At 39.3% G+C, this 14,129-nt stretch overlaps 1 protein-coding gene across 1 annotated transcript; it reads right to left on the bottom strand.

Moving 5' to 3' along the window:
* Nucleotides 1-4,599: 4,599 nt before the first annotated feature.
* Nucleotides 4,600-14,009, bottom strand: slc5a7a (solute carrier family 5 member 7a). Its single transcript, XM_086289600.1, has 9 exons — nucleotides 11,035-14,009; nucleotides 10,072-10,297; nucleotides 9,731-9,844; nucleotides 9,269-9,424; nucleotides 8,986-9,134; nucleotides 8,652-8,795; nucleotides 7,847-8,000; nucleotides 6,687-6,904; nucleotides 4,600-6,573 (listed from the first exon to the last, which is right to left on the bottom strand). Exons 2-9 carry the CDS (start codon nucleotides 10,253-10,255, stop codon nucleotides 5,899-5,901), a joined length of 1,794 nt encoding a protein of 597 aa, XP_086145726.1. The 5' UTR covers nucleotides 10,256-10,297; nucleotides 11,035-14,009; the 3' UTR covers nucleotides 4,600-5,898.
* Between the last annotated feature and the right edge of the window lie 120 nt (nucleotides 14,010-14,129).

The raw sequence follows: 14,129 nt of genomic DNA, 5'->3' as shown, positions 1-14,129 counted from the left end.
ACTAAAGACACTCCAATACGCATGCATAAAGCACACGTAGGCCAGGGCGGAGCTGCGGGCAGATATACGTCACGATGAGCTCAGAGGTAGGATGACCCTTTCCTTCTTTCTTTGTCCTTTGTTTCGTCTCCTATGCTGCACCATTTCTGAACCACAGTGTTACTTTACTGCTTTGTATTGAATTTAATCAAATACAATCCCAATAATTATCTAATAAAACAATAGTTCATCTTGTTAAGCTACTTAAAATACCACTAAATCATAGCTGTAGTTAAAATTACAGGACAGCTGAACTGAATTTTTATCTAAAATGTGGCGTCTTTAGTCCTGGGTCACCCACCCCCATCCCCACTCAGGCTCTTGTGTGTTTAAGTGTGTATATGAAAGGTTCACATCAGTCCTTTCCACCCTCTGCGTCTTCATTCAAAGAGTGCACACGTCCCTTGGGGCTAATGTGTTTTTTTTAATGTTTGTGTGTGTATGTGTGGAGTGTATGGCCACGACATTATTCTCATCACTGACTTTCTATGGGAGGAAAAAATGATGGTCCAGCCAGCACACCCGTTCCTTCCTGTCTTTAGAAAAGAGATGGGCTGAAGGCGAACCTGCTGTGAAGCAGAGCAGCCCTCAGGAGATCAACAAGACATGTAGAGAAATAAAGATACTACAGACGCATCAGCACTGTACAGCTTGCTCAATTTTCCAAACTAACTTTGTCAAAGAAAAAGGTCCAACTCACATTTTTCTCAGGACACAATATTAAAATATACATTGTACATACATTGTATGCTTCATATGAGGGTGGCTGTCGATCCCCAACTTCTCCAGTCTACATATTGATGTATCCCTGGGGAAGATACTGAACCATGACAAGGCGATTAGGTACAGACATTAAAAAAAAAAAATTAGTTGAATGTGTGTGATTGGGTTAATAAGTACCATGGTTATCAATACATCTGAACAAGAAAATATATGACTGCAAATTTGAAAGGACTGCCAAGAATGTGAGACAAATGTTCATTTTGAAGGCACCTGTTCACCAGGATCGACAAAGATGTCTTTGATTAAGAGAAGAAAAGTGGAATATTTCAGCCAGTTTTGGGTTACCCACCAGCAAAATGTTGTCAAATGTAGTCAAACCACATGTAAACTTAGCAGTATATTCAACCAAAACAAGCAAAAATGTAAAACTAATCATCATGTTGCACTTGTTTTTCTTTTCTTTCGTTGTTTTTTTGTCTCTACACACTGACCATGGTGCATCGGAACAATTTGATTCTCATTGATCGAGTAGAGCTGATGGCTCTCCCCTACTTGTAAAATCTGGATTTAAGCAAGTCTGTCAGCCACAGCTAGAATTCCATATTGCTGAAGCTGATTCGTGGCTCTGACTCATTAAGAATTAGTAGGTTTGCTGATTGCAGAGCATTTGTCTCATTCCTGCGGTGAGCTCTAGACAGTCTACCTGCAGCCAGCACGAATGGAACAAAGCTGCTTGTATAATTAAGTTCTCCTGGCTGATTCAATTAGAGCAGCCATTGCATTCATTTTGCTGCAGATGTTCCTCAGCTGCTTGGAGAGACTAATGGAGGAGATGGACAGATATATGGGAAACAATTAGACGTGACATTATTGTACGGTGTGTTTGTGTACACATCTGTTCATACATTGGAAAAAAAGCATCATGTTTGTACCTAAAAGCAGAAAAAGCATTATTTTTATTTCTTTATTTCAATTTGCATTACTACATCACACACACAGCACCACATTTGTCCTCAAATGGACATCGCTTGTTTGTCTTATCCCCTCCTCCCATGTTTCAATTAGCTCCCTTGTGATTAAATTAGGGGACATTACTTAAGAAGGACATAAATAGCAGACATGATAATGGTGCATGAGCCTTAGATAAGATATGAGCTTGTGTCACATTGTGTGCAGAGGAGATAGAGAATGCATGTCCAGATTTCATCAAAGGTTTCCTCCACAGTGTGCATTTTATATTATTACTTCACTTTGTATATCGGTGTATTTGACCATCACTGAGCAGGATGATGCACAGGGGACTCCCCCCCCTAAAAATAAATAAATAAATAAAAAAAATAAAAATGTTTTTTATAATACCAGATAATAAAAAACACATTTCTTTGAGGTATCAAGCATTTTAGCTGCTTTCTAGTCTGTGTTTCAGCACCAAGACAGGGTTAAGTGATTGGGGCTTGGAGCTTTACTAAAATAAGATTTCTCCTTATTAGATAGAGTCTTAATAAATGAGCAAAGGGCTTTTGAGATTGCCTTCACAGTGCCACGGCTCCAGATGATGAGGCTAGCTTATATTCAGTTTTTATTAACTTGTAAAAATAGTTTAAAATGTGATTTAATCACTTCAGGGTTATTTGAATTTGTCTTCAAAAGTGGGTATCCTAAAATGCAATTCACTTCCTTCTTTGCCATAACATAGTTTTAAAAATATAAAAGTCTTAAAGTGAAAATTCCTTTGGCTTGATTATTTGCTGCATTACTGTTAGAAATACTCTGCCAGATAGTGTTTGTTTAATGTTAATGTTGTAATGTTTATATTTTTACTGTACGTTATTCTTGTGGCGCCGTGGCTTTACGTGTGTTGATGCGCTTTGTTGTGAGCTGTTTTGGTGTCACAGTATTGTTGTTGGTTGCTGGAAGCTCAGTCTCTTTCAGAGCTTTAAAAAAATAAATAATAACCAATCCTCACAGCAAATGGCATTTTCCAGCAAGCAGTTTGATACCTGAACAGCTACCTTACCTCGAGTCTGCTCTTTAAATTTATGCCCGACTGCAGCACGTGAGATGTGTATCTGAATGTGCCGTCTGTAATCTCATCTCCTTGTGTCCACATTCAGGGAAAGCGGGACCTTGATTCCAAGAATTCCTGCTTATCTCTTCAGGTTGGTCTGGGAAAATGAGCTCACAAAGAAATCAGAGAAGACAGCTGAAGCAGATAAAGTGCAGTGAAGGAAAAGTGTCTTAAGACTTTTATAAATGAAAGAAATTTCCACCGGCTGCTGTTGGTAAGACCGACATAAAGAATGTTGGGGTCTCAGTACAGTAAGTGTTACTTGGGAGAAATTTAATAACAAGTCACATCACTAGACTACAGTGAGATTTGAAAACCTCTAATTAAAAAAACAACAAAAAAAAAAAACCCTTTTTACTCCCCCAAAAATTATTGATCCCGTTTAGGGAATTCTTTGTTTGCTGGTCTCCTTTTGAGATCTAAGTGCATATTTTAACAACATCCCTTCGTAGAAGAACAGATGAAAAGAAACAATTAAAAAAAACATTAGAATTTCACGATGAAAACAAAGACCAAACTATCAATGACGCCTGCAAAGACATCCCAGGAGACTCTAAATATATCTAGTGCTTATGAATCAACAAATCTGTTTTGGTTTGTGTCCAAATTCTCTCCAGATGACAGTCCTCTGCAGAAAACCCTCCCCCAACAATCTCCTCCTCCCGTAAAGGCCTGGATAAATGGATTGACTTTTGGACAAGTGACAGTTCCCCCCCCCCCCCCCATAATTGTTAATTATCATGAGTGCTCTCTGAGGTACTTTCTATGAATGGAGATGGAACTCGCTCTCTTTCTCCACCCTCTGTTCTCTTTATGGGATTGCTCCAAGTCCTCAAGGACGTCAAGAAAGGACACTGATAATGTAGGGAGGCGGTGTGGCGGATGGGTGGGGCACCTGCGTCATTCCTGCGCTATTCCGGAGCTGGTGAATTTTATGGCATCGGACGCCATTAAGGTACACCACCCAAGTCTTATCTGCCCCGCCTGATCACGAGCAAGTCTGCCCACCCTCGGATGGCTCCTCCCTGAGTCCAGATGACAGAGAGTCCAGCACTTAAAGTAATGTAAATAACCAGAGAGGAGAGCTATTTTAAGATGCCATCTTTCACTGTGGACAAGGAGGGGAACAAAGATGCAAGCCAAGCGATTGTAATTTCAGTCACGTTTTTGGACGTTTTCTTGTTCCTCAGTCTGCCATCCAGCTAGCTGAAGGGCCTAACAAACAACAACACGTCTGGAGAAGCAAATTCATGTTCAGCCTGTCCCTGCATGAAAGAAAGTCTACATGTCAAAATAACTGACAGCGGGGGGGGTCGCAAGTGGTTAGCTCGCCAGAATATAAGGAAATGATTACAATTGGCTGTAATACTCTAAAATAACAGAAGAAATAGATATCTGAGGCTTTTTCTGGTCTTTGTTCCTTCTTTTTGTAAATTATAGGTTATTTTTTTCTAATTTAGTGTGAGTGAATAATAATCCTTTTGGTTGAACCCCTGCAATATGAGTCACAGCAATCACATGCCATTAAGGTTGGAAACCACTACCATAAAACCCCCACAACAAGACCTCATCCCTGAAAGCTCACGGTTCTCTGTGCGTTTCGTTCCCGACTGAATAAAACAGAGAAAGCAGCTAAAAGAAATATATAAAGAAATATAGAAATGGACGTGCTTAATGGAAATATGACAACTTCAAATATTCAGTATTGAAGATCATTAAAAAAACAGACAAGAAAGAAGTGAAGTGACAATTTTCTCTTCTTATAAAAATTATTTTTATATATTTTTATAATTTGCTTTTTTTATTGTTTCAATTTTTTATGACATCAAAAATAAATAAACATCCTTCCTATCGTATATGAATAATTTTAACCAGCATTATTTGTCATCCTTGATTTTTTTCTCCACTCTTGTATGTACATAAAGATACACATCACAGAGAAAATAATCTGTACACTGCTGACAACAAGCAAACAACAGATCCGTCTGAACCTGCCACCACATTGTTCTGCAACTCTTTGCAAATCATGAATAAAAGCTAGAAGTACACTATCGGATATAATCCGATTTTTTTTTTCTGTTTTTTTCTTTTTTGGTAGAGGTTACATTCATATTCAAGTCTTAGTTCACTGCAGTCTCACCGGCATCAGAGCTGTGGAAACGAGAGCATCTGTTTTACCGAGCTTCATTAAGGCAGCTGATTACAAGATCATTTTAAACACTAGTTTACATACTTTAAAACAGTGTCTACACCTGACATTAAAGAGAATATTAGCTAATGCTTCAAGTCTGCTACCATCACTACTGCTTGTATATTTTCTACACGGTGTGGCACGTGATTCGTGCCTTTCTTGATTCACAGTAATTATGAGTATAGGTTCATTGATCTATAACGAACATGAGAGACGTGACTTTCTGTCTGTCTTTATGTGGAATTGTGTGAGAACTAATTTATATATGAAAACCCAGTTTAATAAAAGAGAAAATCATATCCATCATCTCCTTTTGCTGATCTGTTTCAGTTACTCTCACAGGCGGCGCTCTGTAATCATTTCCGTACAGCTGTTAAGGTGTGTGTGTGTGTGTTATTGCTTTCATCTGATTTGTACATTGAATCTAAACAGTGGTTGTGCTGTCAGTCTGTGTTGTACTTCTGATTGAATATTTCACCCTCTTTTGCTCTGTGTGAACAGTAGCATCTTTCAGCAAGTGAGCGCCTTTCTTGTTATCGATGGAAAATTAATAATCAATTAAAAAGTCTCTAAACACAGTTTTCACCAAACCAGTTAATAAAAAGAATGAATATATAGTAGAAACAGCTATTGATAAATACTCTGAGTGTATGTATGTATGTAGGCGTGTTTGCTTTACTTCACAGAAAGACCGCTTCATGTCTTGACAATCAGCAAGCTGCTACACTATATATCCTGGCACGTAGCTGTTATCCAGTCAGGCGGGGTGCTGTATTTGTAGTCCCGTAAGACGATGTTTCTTTGCTGTCTTTTGATTCTCTGTCAGTTCAGTCAATTGCTCACTTTTTGTTTATTTAATTTTCTTCATTTTACTGCGTCATTCTTCCTCGTGGTGGGAGGAGTCAGGGCTGGACTCTTCCTCTTCCTCCTCTACTGTTTCTGTTGGCAACGTATCACGGCGTGTAAAGGCAGCCGCCAAGGTCACACTCAGCCGCGGTTTCATGGGCGCCATCTCCGACAGCCCGATGGCGTTGCCACGAGTCACAAGCGTAGTTTTATCCATGATCTCTCCGCTGTGCTTGGACACCACGGCATCAAGAAAGTCGTATTTGTGTGAAATCTTGCCACTCTCAAACAGGTACTTTGCCAGGTATGAGACAGCAACGTTACCCAGAAAGGAGGCCAGCATCGATACGGTCTTGAAGGGGAACTTTTGGACAACGATTTCTTCCAGTTCTCCGGTTATATGGTGCTTCCGCTGCTCAGTCATCCAGCCGGGGTAGTAAATGAAGGGAGGAAGCTGCAGGTAGGGCTCACCTCCGCCTATACGCAGCACCATACCAAACAGATATGCAGCTACTGAGCCGTAAGTGTTGGTTCCTTTGACAAAGAGCACACTGAGCAGCTGGGGGAAGATGATGACGTAAACCAGATCTGAGCTCAGGTACCAGAGGCCGTAAACCGTGCCGGTTACCAGGGCCATCAAGGTGGCAAGACCGCCGAATACAAAGATAGTGATACGCATCACCCACACAATTTCACGGTCAGATGCCTAAGCAGAAAGATAGAAGCGAAAAATACACGTCAAGATGAATTTTATTTAAACTTAAAGAGAAAACTGTTAGTGCATAATTACATGTGTCCAAGGACCAGACATGCACTTACTGACTGTCTGAAGGCAAGCTGGTAGATGTTCCTTGCAAACATGGAGCTTGCTGAAAGGATGGAGGAGTCTGCAGACGACATGACGGCTGCAGAAACTGCTCCCAGGCCAAAAAAGGAGACAAATGGAGGGCAAAGGTGTTGGAGGACAATGGGTAATATCATATCTGCTTCAGTTTTGTTTTTAGGGGGAATGGCACCGTAGGATGTCTGGTTCCAGTCTGAGGACGGCAAAATAAACATTTTAAAAGACATCCGTGATGAACAGAAGTGCAAAATACACCCACTAATATCTATAAATCTATACAAGCACATTCATGCAGAGAAATTCATAATTCTGCACCAACGAAATTCAACCAAATAAACAGAGAAACATTAAAGCCATAGCTGGACATGCACAACATGTTAAATATTAAATATATTTGCACTGGAGAATCACATTTGTTCTTTTAAATTTCTTGCTTCTGCAAATAATAGATATAAATAATATATATTTTAGTACAGGACAAAACAGAGCAACATCACCTGTTCACTGAGGAATCTGAAGCCAGAAAAAAATCTGAAGATCAAACTACTAATTCGGTCCCTTGCCTCCCTCTAATGTAATATTTACACAACCAGCATGGTTATTAAACTGATTGCTGTTTCATTATGGATGAGGCGAACCAGCTGCTATTTACCAGGTTCTCTCAGATCTAAGGGCAACATGGATCCATCCAGAGCAGTCCCAAACAAACACACACACACACACACACACACACACACACACACACACACATACACACACACACACACACACACACACACACACACACACAAACAGACATAGAATGACACCTTCTTCTGGCTTTATACACAACATAGAAGTACTTCACAAAAGACATGAAAAGAATATAAGATAGCAGCATCAGGTACTTGGCATCTATGGCTAAGTACTGGGAGGCAAACCCATGGCACACTTTGGCTGAAACACACTCATTGTTGAATCCAACCTTCGTTTTTCATCTGAAGGTTCTTGTATAGATGTGACACTATTGTGAAGTATCAACACCTGCCACAGTATTCAGGACAGCACTTCCACTTTACCATGATGACAGAAGACAGAGCTGCTGACCCTCATCATACATACATATATGAATACACCATACATTATTGTCTCTAACCTGTGGAGGCCCCGATGGCCCCGATGAGAACGGAGGGCACAGCCATGACGAGGCACCCGAAAGCAGCCAGAAAGGAAAGGACCTGGGCGTACGTAGCCGAAGAGGCTGACAGGACTCTCTGGAAATACACTTGCCAAGGTATTCCTCCTAACATCTGCAGCACAGTTCAAATCAAGTGAATAGCACTCACGGTCAATATAATCTCATTTATTATAACCCCAAATCATAAATCTGTACAACAAGCAAAATCCTCTAATCAAAAAGATTTTTAACTGGGGGGGATAAGAAAGTTATTAAAAGCACAAGATGAGGTCATGATTGAAGGAGAAAAATACTTTTAATCATTTGCATTTAATTTGTGTTTGCATAAAAACATTAAAAAAAACCCAAACTGTGCTATAAAGTAAAACCACATTACAGTCAACTATTACAGCTTCACAGCAGCTGCCGGTAAGCGGAAGATTCATTTTGAGAGTCTAATACATTTTATTGCTGCAACAAGCAGTTATTACTATGGCAAATTCACTTTTAGATGATTTATCAGAGTAATCAGCTGGCAGAATTTGTCTCCAAAATAAAAGAAGAAACTAATACAAATGTAAATCAGTGGTTACTATAGTTCACCGATTTTAAATGCCTCTGATTGGCAGCATTCACTATTTTCAGCTCATTTCAGTCATTTTGGAGTATTTGATCAACAAATCGTCTCACAATTTAATTTATCCATCTAATTAGTGTCAGTATTTTTCCAGGGTAATAAAGCAGTGAGATAAAACATGAGATCAACAGCTCGTGGTTACAGTACCAAGAGGCAGAAGTTGTCAATCCAGACCCAAGTGTCCCCCTTCTGGACGCTGCCTATCCAGGGTGACTGGTACAAGTGCTTCACGGCAGTAACAGTGATGTCTGACACCGCAGGGTTGATCAAAGCAAAAGGGACACTGATCCACTGCAGACAAGAAAAACAAGTATCGATGGAAAAGAAGATGAGAAGAGAGACGCTGCATACAAGAAAATCCAAATAAAAGAGGGTTCTTAAAAAAATATATAGAGGTGAAGCAGTATATATTTGCATGTTTTTTGTTACACTACCGTATATTAATGAGGGTGATTTAATTTTCAGATTGGCGTGAACCTACCAGACCAACAAAGATACAAAACAGCTGCACAACATCTGTGTAGGCCACAGAGTAAAGTCCTCCAACCAGGGTGTAAAAGATTGCAATAAGCGCAGAGATGACCACGGACATCTTAATGTTGATGTCCACGATGACACTCAGAGTGGCACCTGAGATCGTGAAGAGATGAACAGATTGAAAGGATGTTATGATCACTGCAGCATCATGAAGTCAAATGATGAAGCTTGACTTCACTGACCACACCGATCGCTTATCTTGTACTGATTACAACAGTAAAATTTACCGAGGGCTGATAAGATGGCGGCAGACCAGAAAATCTCGCCCATGAGAGCAGGTATGAAGAGAAGGCCTCCCATTCGTTTCCCGTACAGCTGCTGGAACGGGTCCAACATAGTGACGTAACCTCGTGAGCGCATGGGCTTAGCAAAAAAGAGACCACCTGGTACAAAGGGTGCACACATTACATATTATGTCCACAGCCCCTGGCAGAAAAAAACAACAAACAAACAAAAAAGCAAACCTAAAGAGTCCCCCTCAGACTCTTTAGCAGAATAATACTTGTAGAGGTCTGATTAGCACCCAGTAAGTAAGAGCATTAAAGTGCTGCTTTGTTTAAATGTAAATGGGTAGAAAGATATCAGATCTGTGTCCAAATTGCCCCAAATCCTTTCTCAAGCAATATAATATCTCAGAAGCAATATAAAATCAGCAATTTGCATTATTTTAAACACAAAGAAACACTCACCCAGAACTAGACTGAGTGCATATCCAAATGGGGCTTGAGCCCAAGCCAAGCCATAATCTGGAAGATACACATACTCTGCAGTGCCATTGATGTACCCTCCTCCAACCCAGGTCGCTGGAAATTTTGCACATACACGCATCAGATTAAAGCTTCCAATATGAATTATAACGAGCAAAAATCTGAACACAAACTTGGCCAAAGTGAAATACATTTACAGAACTAATTAAAACAATCAGAAAATATTAATTTAAGCTCATTCCACTTATTAAAAGAAGAAAGTGTCTTTAAAAAAGACACCAATCTCCTTTGTGTCACTTAGTTATAACAAGTTAAAACCTCACCTGTCATGGTGAATCCACCCACAAATAATCCAATATCTCTCCCTCCGACCATGATGGTTTCGCTGCGGTCGGTGCCCTCCGCCTCTCCGGAGTGCTTGTTCTTCCATGCCGCCCAGATGCCGACGAACAGGATCAGCAGATAAAAGACCGCGATAGCCACAAGCCCCTCTACATGGATGGTCATCGTCGCAGCGGTCTTCCGCTAGGAACGGGAAGGCATCAAGACCTGTGTGGAGTCAAAGTTAAAAAAAAAGAAGTAATTATTTGGCTTTTATTTCCGACTTTTGGACAAGAAAGTGACAGAAGCAACATGTTGAATTGTTAGGTTGGTTTGAAATAAATGTATAAAAAATAAACATCTTTCTATGCTCGATTTGATGTAATGACTACTTTAACTTTTAAAATGGTAAATTACTTTTTATTCCCTGTTGCCGATACAGAAGCAAATTTCATGTGCTTTTCTACCTTTACAAACAAAAGAAAAAAAAATCGAGGTAAAGATTAACCACAAAAAGCTCTTTATAAAAATATGTTTTTTGGCTATTTTGGGGTAAAATCATCTCCACATTATCGCGTAAGATGAAAATGTATTGAAAATAAATACCATGTTTTCTTGGTACGGTTTATCAAAATAACATGATACAGCCCAAGGTGCATGTTGCCTTGTTGGGGAAAAAACATAGAAACGATTCTTTAAATAAAAAATAAACCAAACAAATTGTTCAGAATTCATTTTAAAAATGGTCAGCGGTCCTATGGTAATAGACTTTGGTCTGTCCTTTTCTTTGTCTGTCTCCTGTAATGAATCATGTACGTAAAATTCAATTTACGCACAGAGCGCATGAAAAAAAATCATTACCCATTTTTGACACGTTAAAAAAACAAGAAAGCGTCCTGTGCAAAAAGCTATTTGCTAAATGCTTCTAAAAATGTAGGAAAACTTGAAAAACATGCAGAACTTACCTGAAGTATTTTTAGAGTCATGTGCTGGGGCACTTAAGGGTAACGGAGCGCGTAACAGACTTTTTCTGAAGACCCTCGACCTTCCGCCGCACAGTGAGGAACAGTCAAATTGAACTGTTGGTGGAGGTCTCCCGGGTGACTTACTGAGGCTTATAAAAGGGGGCAGGTGCCGTTAGAGAACTGAAACCTACGTCAGAGAAACCAAACGTCCCTCTTAATGAGCACCTTGTATTGAAACGCGTCACAGTGTAATGGCTGATGTGAGTGGTGGGAGGGCGGAAGAGATTCCTTTACGCCAAAAGGAGGATGGACGGACATCGTTCACTTTTTAAAGAAGCTCAATAGCCTGACATGAATTTGAATGCGGCGTTTTTACGCACCAAATAATCAATATGTTGTGGGGGAGTTTCAAGCTTCCAGTGGCTCCTGCTCTTCCAAACTCAAGTGATTGATAGTCACTTGACTGCGCAGCCACACTTCACGGCCTTTTGTCCGACGTCCTCTCCTCGTCTCACAATCGCAAACAGCTTTGCTCCGCGCAAGTTTTGAGCGTCGAGGACGTAGAAAGCTTGTCCGAATGTCCTTGCAGGCGAAAAATTATAAAGAGACAAATATCTGTAAATAAAAAATTACTTTAAATATATATCACTCAAATTTTTAATTCCTAAAACCTTCTTGAAGACACTCTCATCTTGGACCTATTAGAACTCGTTTAAGTGTGTCTGCCACTTCCCCTTCAGGATATACTTGAGCTGTGACCACTTAATGGCTTCCTCTGCACGAGCTCGTTTAATCTGGACCTCTTGCCAAAACTGAGGCATCCAATTAGGATGGATCCTGGAGAGCAGCGGAGAGATTTAACGATACGCTCTGACTGGCGAGCACACACATACACACGCGCGCGTTTAAGTACAACTGATATCTGATAGAGGGCTGTGGTTTTTACCAAGACAAAAGCTTGTTTTAACTGCTACCCATGTACAGCGCCCTCTTTGGGAAAGACAACATTCTCGTTTCAGCACCAAGGACAGTGGACAATATTCTAACCGCTCAGACTGCGTGAGAATCTGATATGTATGATTGCTACTTCCTTTTAATTATCATAAAGTTAATATTTATATCAGCTGTTATTCCATGATTTCTCTTTGAGCTCTTTTATTTCATTTGATTAAATCATACGGTCAACAAAACAGAGTTAGACATTAGTAATATGACTTTGGAACTTACCCAGTCTAAGAGTAACAAGGGAGTCTAACATGGCTTTTCAATATACGGTTAATTCTGCAAAACACAGTCAAATACGGTTTGTTTAAAGGCCAAATTACGGCAACAATATATCACAGGAGCATGTGAAAAGCTGAGTACTTGTATGATGGCTGAATTAAAAGTATGTTTTTTTTGTTGACATCTAACTTGATTCTAATCAATATTGATGCCAAAAGCTAAAACATCCGGCAGACAGCTGGAAAGCTTTCTAACGACATGTTTCACAGATGGCTGGGACACAACCCCGATACATTTTCAAGCTAAACACTGAAGCTAAGACTCTACATTTTGTTTAATGGTTGAAGTCTCATTACATACACATTCCTAATAATATTGTTACCTAAAACAGATCAGGTGTGATATATAGCATAATAAGAGCAAGCCTAATAATTGTCATGAATGAATGTTTATGTTTAAAGAAAGTAAATTGGTCAGGGCCCAAGGAGTGGAGGTTTAATGAGCAGCTGTTGCTGGCAGAGCTCAAGATGTCTGAGAGGAAAATCAAGCGCTAAGGAAGTCAAAGATTCACAGAGATGTGTAGAGAGGATTTTCCATATGAAACATCCATCAATTTCCAAAACATGAAACAATTTTTTTCTCCACAAAATGCATTCTTTGAAAGTTAGCACATAGATACAAAAGATAATAAAAAAATAAATAAACAGAGCTTCTGTGAGACACACAGCTTGTTGGGAGGATCTAAGAAGTCTGAGTTTGAATCACAGTCTGGTGAATAAGAAACTTGATCTCTCAGGGAACATCTGCTTGTTTAGAAAATATGCAGGCCTTTGGAGAATTTGAAGAGTTGACCAAACTTATAAAAATAAACAGTCAAGGTTAAAAATAAGTATTCTATCTTCCATTTCTAAGGTTTATCAGAACTTGACAAAATCCTGTCCTTAACCAGGTCTTGAAACAAGATTAATACAACCTGAGATGAACATGACATATTACATATTATTATTTATTAAGTGTGCGCGCCTCTATGCAAGCAGAGGTTTGACAGTCTGTAAAGTTGCAATAAAGTTGCACAGAAAACGATAACATCAAGTTATTCTGCTACACGTGGTTCTACAAGCTGAGTCAGTGTGTATTTAGTTGTTGACACGCTGCTTTTGCTTCATTTTTGCCAAATTAAAAAATTAGATGGTGTAAAAAGTCATGTTTTATAAGTCATCTGCAGTTGTATTTAAATAATTATATTGTGATTATTTTTAATTTTATGTGCCGATACATGAAACCTTAAAATTGAAGGTAGTGCACTTTTTTTTAACCATCACTATAAAGTAGCAATTCAATGTAATGTCCTTACAGCTAACATGAACCAGTACTCAGTGTCTGTGGAGACTAAGTGGGCTGAAAGTTACACATACACCAACTCTGTGCAGTGAAAAACATCACTGGTCATAGATTATTAAGCTCCTGATGTCAACAAGCTTGTTTCAGCTTGCTGTCCTTTTCTGTAAGCTAAAGTGATCAAATGAGGTCTGTTCTGCTTGCTTCATATCAAATCTGTCTGTGATGTTTTCTGTTATTTATTTACAACTCACAGGATTAAATTTGCATTCACATTCACAGCTGTTTGATATTGTCAACCACAGAAAGCTTACAATTCCTTTCATTTCTTTCATTGGATAATGCAAAGAATATTTTCTGCAGTACGTAACACCTGTATAATTACAATTTATAGAGGAAAAGCAGAACTCCAGACTGTGCAGTGAACAAAACAATATTTGGGATTTGTACCCTGAAAGCACCCAAAACACTGAAAATGATTCATTTTTAATTTAAAGCTCAATTAGGGGATGGATCCTGACAAACACACCCAC

The sequence above is a fragment of the Aulonocara sp. 'chitande type north' Nkhata Bay genome, linkage group LG1 (genome assembly GCF_057382095.1).
Source record: "Aulonocara sp. 'chitande type north' Nkhata Bay isolate Kocher_YH1m ecotype deep benthic linkage group LG1, A_spYH_male_GT1.1, whole genome shotgun sequence".
NCBI classification, from domain to species: Eukaryota; Metazoa; Chordata; class Actinopteri; order Cichliformes; family Cichlidae; genus Aulonocara; species Aulonocara sp. 'chitande type north' Nkhata Bay.
Note: the sequence above shows the minus strand (reverse complement) of the source record. Positions and strands in the feature narration are given on the sequence as shown.